At 61.2% G+C, this 11398-nt stretch overlaps 1 protein-coding gene across 4 annotated transcripts in view; it reads left to right on the top strand.

The window, feature by feature from the left end:
* Positions 1-877: 877 nt before the first annotated feature.
* PTPRU (protein tyrosine phosphatase receptor type U) overlaps positions 878-11398 on the top strand; it is a 55876-nt gene continuing 45355 nt past the window's right edge. The window contains exon 1 of one of the 4 annotated variants that reach the window (XM_068657689.1): positions 878-1174. In XM_068657689.1, the coding sequence (XP_068513790.1) occupies positions 1102-1174 (73 nt within the window). In that variant the 5' untranslated portion in view covers positions 878-1101. The remainder of the gene's footprint in view (positions 1175-11398) is intronic. The other 3 variants (XM_068657690.1, XM_068657691.1, XM_068657692.1) reach the window with 3 other exon arrangements.

Below are 11398 nucleotides of genomic sequence, written 5' to 3'. Positions count from 1 at the left end.
TAGGGGTGCCCCAGAATCGCTCCAGGCTAGTGGTGGCCCCCTGCAGCTGTCCCCCCCCCAAAAAAAAAAACAACACCACACACAGGGATCCTCTGTGCAGCTGGGTCCCCCCCTGCAGCCATGCACCCCCCTGCAAACAACCAGGGACCCCCCCAAATTGCAACCGTGCCCCCCCCAGCCTTGCTACCTCTCCATGCAACTGGGACCCCCCCTGAAAGTGTCTCTATCCTGCAACCATGCATCCGCAGCTTTGAATCCCCCCTTGCAGCCCCCCAGCCCTGCACCCCACTGCAAACAGGGACCCCCCCAAAAATGCAAACACACCCCTAGCCTTTCGCCCCCCCCCCCTTGCAACCTTGAAACCCTTGCAGCAGGGGACCCCCCTTGTAACAGGAGACCCCCCCCACCCTGTGCCCCCCACCACTGGGGACCCCCCAAACTGCAACGGTGCCACCCTGAACATTTCCCCCCTTTACAACCTTGCACCCCCACAACTGAGGACCCCCCCAACTTCAACCGTGCCCCCCCAGCCTTGCACCCCCAGCAACTGGGCCCCCCCCTTGCAACCAGCGACCTCCCCCAAAGTGCACCCCCCTGCAACTGGGACCCCCCCCAAACTACACCCCTGCACCCCCCACCCCTATTGCAACCTTGCACCCCCTGCAACTCGGGACCCCCCCAAACCCAAACCGTGCCCCCCCCCTTCACCCCCCTTCTCCCCCCCCCCTCCTCATCGGGGGCGGGGCCGCGCCCCCCCTCCCGCCGCCAGGGGGCGCCCCCCCCTTGCCCGCAGGTCCCGGAGGCGGAACGGCGGAGCTGGAGGGGGGGTGTAGGGGGGGGGGGGGGCAGGCTTTGTTGGGGGGGGGGGGGCGGTGGCGAAAGAGGGGGGGGGGGCCCGCTGGTGACGTCAGAGCGGCGCGGGGCCGCCGCTATTTGAGGCGCGGGGCGGGCGCCGGGGCCCCGCTGCGCCGCCCGCAGCATCCGCGGGGCCCGCAGGCGGCGGTGGCCGCCCCCCCCCGCCCCCCCCTCCCCGGGCCCCCCTCCCTCTCTAACCCTCCCCCCCCACCCCTTTACCCCCCCCCCTTCCCCAAAGCTCGCACCATGCGCAGCGCCCGGGCGCTGCTGCTCGCCCTCGCCCTGCGGGTCTGCGCCCTGGACACCGAGACGCCCTCCGGTGAGGGGGTTTTTGGGGACGGGGAGGGGGGAAGAGGGGAAGGGGGGGGTCGCTTTCGGTCGCCCCCGATCGCTTTCGGTCGCCCCCGGTTGTTTTCGGTCGTCCCCGAGCGCTTTCGGTTGCTTTTGCTCGGTCCCGGTTGCTTTGGCTCGCTCCCGGCTGCTCCAGCCGCTGCCTTGTGCGCGCCCCTCCGGAGCCCCGCGTTCCTCTGGGGGGGTTTTTGGGGGGGCTCCGGTCCCGGTGCACGGCTCTGCCCCCCCCCCCAGCCCGTCCCCGGTCCCGTCCCGGTGCCCCCGCAGCCTCCGCTCCCGTCCCCGTCGGGGCTCCGCCGGGTTGCGCAGCCTGGCAGCGGGGTCGGTGCCGCTTTGGGGAGGGGGTCCCCGGCGTCTGCGGGGGGTTTGGGGGGGGTGAAGGGGTCCGGGGTCCCCCCCGTTGTCCCCTCCGGTCCCCAGCACGGCTCCAGGAGCGCTGCGGAACAGGTGGCGGCTGGCAGCGCGCTCCGCTCGCAGCCCGGCGCTGCGCTGCGGGGTTATAATTAGAGCTTCCCCAAAGAATGTGTTAGTGTTTCTCATTATTTTTCCCAATTTCGACGTTTTCCCTCCTCCGGGCTTCCCTGCCTGGCCCCCAGCCTCTCTGCTGGGCTCGGAGAACAGCTCCTGGGGTGCAGCAGCCCCACTGTCACCCTCCCCAACTGGGGTACCCGTGGGGTCTGTGGGTTTGGGGCCGTGCTGGGTGCGGGTCTGGGGAGGTGCGGGCACGGGGGAAACTGAGGCACGGGGCAGAAGGGACTCGGTGCTGCAGCTGCCGGCTGCTGGGAGCCGCTCCCTGCTTCGGGGCTTGGCTTTGCCTCGCTCTTTCCTGTTTTCCTTTCACTTTGGGGCGCAGCGGCTCACCTGCGTGCAGCCCCGGGGTTTGGTGGTGGCCCCGCTCCAAAAATCATAAATAGTGCCGGGCAGCTGCGGGGAGCTCCGTCGGGCTGACCTGTGCGATGGGGAAACTGAGGCACGGGGCTTTGCAGGGTCCATTGCTGGAGAAAGGGGATTCTGCCCCCACCCGTGGTGCTGGGGGGTCCGGGGCTGTGCTGCTTCCCAGCCCCGTGTGGGTTTTTTTCCCCTCGTAGCATCCCAGTGTTGTCACGTCTGGTCTGCAGCAGCCTGTGTGGGGTGGTGGTAGCGGGGTCTGTGTCTGGAGCATCACGGCTTGTGGAGGGGATCTGTGCTGGGCAGTTTTGGGGAATCGTGGTGGTTTTCCCCAAAGGGGGGCTGCAGGGGAGCAGCGGGATGGGGCTGGGTTTGGATGGGGAAGGGGCTCGGGATGGGGTTTGCGTGCTCCCAGGCGAACCTCTTCCTTCCCGTGGGCCTCGGCATCCTGCCCCCGAGCTGAAATTTGCTGAGGATCGGCTCCAGCTCCAGCCGTGGGCAGCTGCGAGCCGGAGCCGCGCAGCCCCGAGTGCCTCCGCTCAGCGCTTCCCCTGCTACAGGCAGCGCCCGACCTGCCTCCAGCCCGCTGGGTCTCTCGCCCTCGCTGCAGCCGGCGGTTTTCCCTAAATCCCATCGTAAATCCCAGTGTCTGGGACTCAGTGACCCAGCTCCGTGAACCCGGACGGGTGCCCAGTGCCCTGGCCGCAGCCTGCCCCGTCCCCCTGGGATGCTCCTGGCTCCTCTCCGGAGCCCTTGAACTTTGGTGATTTGTTACGGATTTGTTAAAATTTCCCAGTGGCTGTATCATGCATATCAGAGTGTTTTTTTTTTTTTTTTTTTTTTTTTTATAGGGGAGGGTCCCTTTGGTGGCACCCCTGGGTGCTGTGGTAGGGGCTGCTCTCGAGGGGTGCCCCGGTTTGGGCTGCCCGTGCCCCCCAGCACCAGCTCGGGGTGCTTTCCAGCAGCGCCTGGGGCGCACGGCAGCAATTAGCAGCAATTAAGCAAATAAAATATTTGGGGTTGTAGCTTTCCCTTAGGAGGAGGTTCAGGGGGGAGCCCAGATCTGAGGTTTGGGGCTCCTCTGGTGGCACCAGGACGATGGTTTTGGGGTGGGCAGTGGAGGGGTCGGCACGGGTGAACTTGACCTCTCCCCTGACCCCGTGGCCGTGCTGTCGGGACTGGGTGAGCGCGAGCGGCCGCGTTCCCCTGGGTCAGGGATTGGGGTCGGGGAGCGGAACAAATCTGGCGGCGTCCCCCCGGCCGTTAACGGCCGCGTCTTTGTCAGCAGAGGCTGTGGGGACAATGGGGGATGCTGGGGACAATGGGGGATGCTGCAGCTCAGCGTCCCCACGCAGGGGTCAGGACCCCAGGGGCCGGTGCGGATCTGGGGGGCTCTTGTCGCCGGCAGCCCCCTCGCTGGTGCTGGGCATGGGATGGTTCCTCCTCCCTGCCTGTTCTGCTGTGTTGGGAAGAATTTTGCTTGCTGTTTTTGCTGCATTTTGAGGCTTTTTAAGCTGCGCTCCGTGCTGCTGTCGGGCACTGGGGTGAGGGCTGGCTGTGGGGTGCTGGATCCTGCAGCACCCGGCTGGTGCGGGCACACCGTGTCCCTCCTGGGGTGCTCTGAAAAATCCTGCTCATGGCAATGTCCCTGAGTGTGCCTGGGGCTGAGCTTTTCTGCTCCCGTGCTCCCTTATTTTTGGCTCTCCCGTGTGGTCCCCTCTCTGTAGGATCCGGACTGCACTGGGCTTCGCTGTCCGTGGGGGTGAAGCAGAATTTGGGGATGCTCGGTGGTGTCAGAGCCCATGGATGGAGCTGGAGCTGTGGCTCCATACCCGTGGTGGAGGGCTGCAGTGCTGCTTCTCTCCCCCAAAGGCTCGTGGATGCGTTTGCTTTGCTTTCACCCTTTTTCTCCCCTCTCCGGAGCTGGTGCTGCTCTCCCTGGGTCGTGTTTTCCCCGGCCGCGGGCGGGTGCTTGGACCTGCCCCGGGATCCTGGTGAGTCACCTCTTGGCCCGAGCTGAGCATATTTTCCTTTCTTATCCAAACTAAGACAAACCATCCAAATCCCAGCTTCCTGGGGACTTTTCCCTGCATGAAGCCAGCGGGATCAGCAGGATCTGGCCCCTGGAAGACAAAGGTGGCCGCTTGCTGGTGGCTCCAACCCCTGCCTCCCCACTGCCAGCTGCTGGGGATGATGTACCCCCGAATGCAAGGGAAGGAAGCTTTTTTTTTGCTCACAACCACTTCTTGGCATGGTGCATGAAGCCCTGAGCCCCCTGTCGCCCTGCTCACCCCCTGCTTGCTAGGGGACACCCCCCAAAAATCCCCTCCTGTCCATGACCCCCCAGGTGTTGGCTGCTTACTGCCAGCAGCCGTGCAGGGGTTAAGCGTGCGGGGCTGGAGGCAGGGGCAGGTAAATCCCTTCCGCATGCTCAGAGCTGGGAGGTGGCAGGGCTCGGGAGAGCCTTATCAACACAGCCCTGCCATCTGCCTGCTTAAACCTCCATAAATAAGCTTTTTAATAATCTATTATTAACATGCACTATAATTGTCTTATTAGACATGTCTGGGAACCTTTCGTTACTGCGTGATTAAATGTCAGATTCCCAAACCTCCTCCTCTCCCCGATGGCAGCCGGGGGGGTGCTTTGCAGCTGGCTTTGGGCACCGCTCCCGTGGCCGTGGGGTCCCCACTGTGCCCCGTCCACTGGGAGCCTCATGCAGGCCACGCTTCCACCCCGTGTGGGTTTGGAGGGGGTCTCGTGCCGTGGCCCTTGCCCATCCCAAAGGCTCGCCGTGCCCTTCCAGGCTGCACAGCCTGGGGAAACCGAGGTTTTTCCCTCCAGGCTGGAGCTGCGGCCCGGGGAGACCTGGGCGAGGAGGATTCCCAGTGCATTTCCCCCCCCCCCGCCCCGGGCTGATTGCCTCCTTGTTGGCAGCCTTAAAATAAATCCGTCCTGGAGACGGAGCGCTCTCTTTCCGCCGCAGATGGCCTCTTCAAACCCCGCTCCCTGGCAGAGGCTGCTGTTGATTTTTAGCGTGGGGACGCATCCGGGTGGGTGCCCGGACCTGGCACGGCCGTGGGACATCCTGAGGACACGGGGACCCGCTCGTCCTTGCTCTCACCCCCGCAGGGCAGCCCTGGGGAGGAAGAGGAGGAGGAGGAGGGACGGTGGGAGCTGGCAGGCGCCGCAGGGACTTCCCTCTTGCTGCCTGAGCTGCGCTGGGTGTTTGTCGAGCTCTTTCCTTTCCTGGCGCTGGGAGCGGCTTTTGCTACACCCTCTGCGTGGATCCAAAGTCCAGCACTGCTCCAGAGCTTGGGGACAGCCCTGTCCCCTCCCCAAGCTGGTGCTGGGGGAACACAGGCTGGTTGGGATCTTGCAGTCAGCAGCACTGCCCTCATCTGCGTGCTGTGGGCTGCGAGGTGCTGGCAGGGCAGTTGTTGGCTCCCTCCTGTCCCCAGCAGCTCCCCGGCTTCACCCGAGGTCCTGGGCTGGGCGTGATGTCCCGGGGACACACACACACACACAGGTCCGGGGGGCTCCGGCTTTGCTGCGCCCCAGTTCCTCCTCCCCAAAGCAGAGCCCATGGGGCTGCACCCCCTGGGGACCATCCCCATGCCCCCGACCCCAAATCTGGGGGTGCCGAGGGCTCTGCTGCGGCTTGGTGGCCGGGGCTGCGCCGTGCGGTGCCACTGCCACCAGAGGGAGCGGGGACACGGAGCTGCTGCAGCAGCCAGGTCCCCACGGCTGGGGACACCGCGTGCACCCCTCGGTGCTGGAGGGACCCCTTCTTTTGGGGTGGGGGGTACAGAGGTGCAGTAATGCAGCTGGAAGACAAATGTATTGTGGCTGGAGAAACACGGAGTTTATTTTATTTTGTGATTTGGCTTTACAAATACTGGGGAATCGCCCATAGCTGGGTGGTTGCAGCGGTGCAAAATTCCACTGCGGGGAGCCCCTTGCTCTGGGAGCCCCCCCCGGTGTGAGCCAGCAACTGCTTTGATTGCTTGGACACCCCCCTACATGGATCAGCTCTTGCTTGGCTTCGTTAAGTTAATGAGGGCTGTGGCTCGCTGGAGCTGCCATCCCAGCCCTCCCCGGACAGCACGAGGGGGCTGCGGTGACCTGATGTGCCGTAATGAGGCCGTGGTCGTGCTCGGTGCTGGTGGCCTCAACTGGGGCAGGAGAGAGGAGCCCTGGGGTGTCCGAGCCGTGCGTGCATCCCTGTGCATCAGCCGTCCAGCACAATTAGCCCAATTAGCCCAGCCGGGGAGCGAGCCTCGCTCCAGCCCAGTGCACTTCATCTATGATGGCACCGCGGGGACAAAAGGGCTGCTCCCACCCAGCTGCTCCCCACTGAGGGGCTTTGTCTTTGGGGTAGTGCCTGGGGTCTTCATGTCATTGGGGGGAGCCGGTGTTCCTGGGATGAAGGCTGTGCAGCATCACAACTGCTTGCCCGTGGAGATGGAGGCAGGCTGGACGGATGGACGGAGCATGGACAAACGGCATTTCCTTGCTTGGATGGACCTGGAGGTGCCCACAGAGCTGCTGCAGCTATAGGGGATGCTCTGCGGGGTGCCACTGGCCGTGTGCTCAGTGCCACCTCCCTGCGTGGTGCTGGTGCCCCCGGTTGGATGTCTGAGGGTGTCCCACGTGTCTCGTGTGCCCTTACGCCGAGCTGGTGGAGCCTGGGGGGTTTTGGGGTCGCTGGGAACCTCTGAAGACTGTGCTTTTCGTGGGAAGGAGAAGCCTGAGCTGTGACAGCAGGGCTTCAACAGCAAACTGCAACGTGTGCCCTGGTCCCGAGTCATGCAGAGAGCAAAGCCCTGCTCTGAGCTGGGCAGGGTGGCAGCGGGTGGCACCGTGGGGCTACGGCCATCGGCGGTGCTGCAGGGACCTGTTAGACTCATTAATGCTCCGTGTAATTAGCTGAATAAATGCTTCTCACATAATCATCAGCTGCAATTTGCCTGATGGTGGTAGCGGAGCAGGGAGGGCCCCTGGGGACTTTGCACCGGTGGTGGTGCTGCACGTGGGGGGCTGCAGGGCTCTCACCAGCCCTGCCTCTTCCCAAGGACTCTCCTGGTGCTGTTCATTTTTTTTTTTTTCTGTATTTTCAGCCTCACGGTCGCTGTCTGCCTCCTTGCTGAGTGATAAAGTCCCATCGATTTTTTTTTTTTTTTTGTTTCCATGACCAACAACCGGCCTGCTTTACTTTTGCATTAACAGCCTCAAACTAAAGCAGCGCATCTCTGCGTGGGGAGGAAGTGTTTCTCTTTATCACTTATTTGGTAACTCTCACCCGGGCTCTTGCTCATTTGCTGCTGCTTGCCTGGGGTGCGTGGGGCCCTATCCTGCCTGCTGGGTTCATCCCCCGGGCTCTCCAAAATCCCAGCCCTGATGAGCAGGTCCCTGCGTGGGAGAAGCTGGAGCGATGCAACAGACGGAGGAGAAAAGGGAGGCACGAGGCTGTGCAACGGCCAGGACGCAGAGCAAACCCAGCACCCAGCGCTGGGCTCGTGTTTTTATCCTGTTTGCAGCAGATCTCGGGGTTTTGAAAGCTCGGCGTTTTGCTTTCAAGGCGCTGGGTTCACTGAACCTCGTGGTTCGGTGCAGCGAGTTGGCCAGACCTCAGCCCAGCACCCGGGCACCTCGCTGCTGCCTTTTCAGAGGCCTTGGAAACAAAGTGGGGGAGCTCTGAGCTCGGCAGAGCCCTCCGGAGAGCTTGTTTGTATTCCGGAGGAAAGGGAAATTCAATTTTTTGACAAATGACACAGGCCATTTGCAGAGCAAACCTGGCTTTGCAGACAGCGCTGCGAGCGACGGAGGGGAGGTATTAAAAGCAATAAATAAGCTGTTGAGGGAAGGCAGTGGAGGGCTCTCGCGGCTCTGGATTTACGATGTGCTGGCCCCCAGCGACGGCTGCTCAGGAGCCAGCACCTGCACGGGGACCTGGAGCTGTTACCTGATGCACAAAGGGGCACGGGGGTGTGGGGCTGGGGGCTCGCTGTCCACCCCTGGCAGCACAGAGGGGGCATGGAGACCCCAAGAGTGCACTGCAGGTGGATGGGGTCCTGCTGAAACCCCCCACTGATTTTTTTTTTTTTTGGCTCAGCTGTATTGTGCACCTTTTCCTTGTTTTCCCTGCCGTGGGGGATTCTGCAGGGGGGACAAGCAGGCAGGGGGCTTGCTCACATCAGCCCCGTTGCCACCTTTAAGCCTGCGTATCGCTCTCCCCTCCTTGTTTTTCACGGCTCAGCCCAGCCAGGGAGGGTGATGCTGACCTGGATTTTGCAATGGGATGTGCTCCTGGTCTGCCCTGACCTTCCTCCCCTCTCCTTCCCCTCCTGCCCACTTCACTTACAGGGGCAGGATGCTTTTCTCCCCTTCGGGGCTGCAGCATGGGGTTGTTTTAGGGCTGCTGCAGGGAACTGAGCTCCTTGAAGCCAGTGGCACATGGTGACCATTTCACAAGGGTTGTCCTGTTGCAGCCCCCATCATGCTGCAGGTTCACGGCTCTTCCAAACCAGGAGTGGCCCTGCTCAGGGTGTTCTGAGGCCATAAATAACGGGGCTGAGCCCCCCTGGCACCACCATGTGCTCCATCACTGGAGGCTTTGCCCCCTGGTGTGCTGCTCCCCTCTGCAGCAAGGAGGTACCCGGAGGGCGAGAGGCTGCATCCCTCCTTCTAGAGGGGGATTTATTCCAGAAACCCTTTTTCTCCTTTGTTTTCCTGGCATGTTTTTTGCAGCTCAGGCTGCTAATGGAGCCCCACAAGACTGTGGTGCTGATACTGCTCCTGTGCCTGTCCCAGGGCTGCTCATTTCACCGCCCTGACCCATACTGGGGAGCATCTCCATGTGCTCAGGGCTTCCCATGTGCTTGTTGCTTCCCTAAAATCAGCATTTTGCCCATGTGCAGCCTTCACCACAGCCACGGGCCCCTGATGATAACGGGTAGGAAAGAGGCTTGAGCACCATTTTTTTTTTGCCATTTTTTTTTTACCCCCTCAAGGCCAGGTGGATGAGAGCTGCCTGCACGTCAGCCCAAGGGCTGTAATTACGCCGTGAGCAATCGATAACTGCAGGACGGAGGTTTCCAAAAGCCTGCGTTTGTTTTTCTTCTGATGCTGTAGAAGAGGCAGCCCTGACTTTGTTAATTAAGCAATGGTTAATTATGAAAGCACTCGTGTTGCAGCTCGGTGGCCTGCAGCCAGCCCCTTTCCACATTGCGTTCTCCCAGCGTTGCATTTTCCTGCATTGCATTTTCTCCCCAAAGGCTCCCGAGTGTCCACAGGGGGTCTGGGTCTCCCCGTCCCCACCCACGGCTCTGCGGGGCCTTTGCAGGTGAAACCCATAAATGGAGTCTTCAACAGGCCCAAAAACGGATTTATGACTTCTGTAGTTGCTGGTAGACGGATATTGTTCTCTTAGTCCTGCGCTTTCCAAACACCGAGGTTATCAGGCATAAGTGACTTATTATGCAAATCCTCTGTCTTAATATCTGGCTGTTCTCTCCCTGGAATTGCATTGGCTAAACCCCATGCGTTATTGGAGCTGCTAATGTTTACACATTAGCTTCTTTGGCTAATATACAAGGCTTCAAGTTGCAAATTGATGTTTCTTACAGCTGAGCAAATTATTTTTCTATTAAATGCAATATTTAAAATGATTTGGAGAAGCAAAACAAACTACTGGCAAGAATTTTAATGGAGCTGCTTTCCATATTCTTCTAATCAGCTTTTATCGGGTCCAGGAAATCAGTAATTTTTTTTAAACGTTTCTATTTCGCCAGAGCGGGGAGAGGAGGAGAGGCAGGGAGTGGGTTTGTTGTAATCTCCGGTGTGTGTAACGCAGGAGGGAATTTGCACGTGGCTGTTGTGCTTGTGTCCCAGGCCCTTTGAGTGTGCAAAACAAAGCTGGTTGGGTACCTAGCTCCGTTCTGCCTGAACTAAAGGAGCATTTAAGCTGTGGAGACTTAAATCAACGAGATTCGGGGCTTTGGGGGGCTGTGGGGCCATGGTGGTATGGGAAGGAGTGGCTGGTAGCCCCGAAGGCCGTGCTGCGTTCAGACAGACCTGGGCAGGGTTGGGCTGAGAGGAACCTCATTAAATTCAACGAGGGCAAGTGCAGGGCCTTGCACCTCGGGAGAAATAACCCCAAGCACCAGCACAGGCTGGGGGGGTCCCGCTGGAGGGCAGCTCTGTGAAGAGGGACCTGGGGGTCCTGGTGGGCAGCAGGCTGACCGGGGAGCAGCAATGGGCCCTGGTGGGCAAGAAGGCCCATGGGGGATCCTGGGGGCATTTGGCAGAGTGTTGCCAGCAGGCCGAGGGAGGTGATCCTGCTCCTCTGCTCGGCCATGGGGAGGGCACACTCGGAGCATTGTGCCCAGTTCTGGCCTCCCCAGTACCAGAGGGACATGGAGCTGCTGGAGCGAGCCTAGAGCAGGGCTATGGAGATGATGAGAGGCCTGGAGCACCTGTCATGGGGACGGGCTGAGAGCTGGGCCTGGTTAGCCTGCAAAAAAGGAGACTGAGGGGGGGGAGCTCATCAGTGTGCACAAATATCTGAGGGGAGGGTGTTGAGAGGATGGAGCCGTCTCCTTTTGGTTGTGCCCAGTGACAGGAGGAGAGGCACTGGGCACAAACTGAAGCCCGGGAGGTCCCGGCTCAACGTGAGGGGACACATCTGTGCCGTGAGGTGACAGAGCACTGGGACAGGCCGTCCAGGGAGGCTGTGAAGTCTCTCTGAAGATATCCAAAACCCATCTGGATGCCATCCTGGGCAAGGTGCTCTAGGTGATCCTGCTCGGCAGGGAGGTTGGCCCAGATGATCTCCAGAGCTCCCTGCCAACCTCGGCCATCCCAGGATTGTGTGTTTGGAGCGCGGCATCCCATTGCAAGCACTCCATGGGGATGGAGAGGTTCCCAGACCTGCAGCACCCTCGCTGGGGCTGGGGCATCTTTGCATATGGGGAGGGGGTGGAAACGAGAGCATCTGGCACGTGAGAGAGCTCTCGACCTGGGATTGCTGCATTAGGCCACAGAGGTGCCCGATTCCCATGGCTCTGGGGGGCAGTTCAGCTGTGGCCTCCCTTTTGAAGCCTCTATTTTAAAGCCTCCCTTTCGAAGCCTCCCTGCCTCCAGCGGCCGAGCCCCGGCGGGCGTTGGGCGGCCCGGTTGGCGCGGGCGCCTTTTCGAGGCCTCTCGATAAAAGCGAGGGGAAGCCCGGGGAGCGCGTCCCACAGCGCGGGAGGTTAAACAGCGAAGGTTTAAGTGTGTAATTAACTCCGAAACGAGAGCGGCA

The sequence above is a fragment of the Anas acuta genome, chromosome 21 (genome assembly GCF_963932015.1).
Source record: "Anas acuta chromosome 21, bAnaAcu1.1, whole genome shotgun sequence".
Classification (NCBI taxonomy): domain Eukaryota; kingdom Metazoa; phylum Chordata; class Aves; order Anseriformes; family Anatidae; genus Anas; species Anas acuta.
Note: the sequence above shows the minus strand (reverse complement) of the source record. Positions and strands in the feature narration are given on the sequence as shown.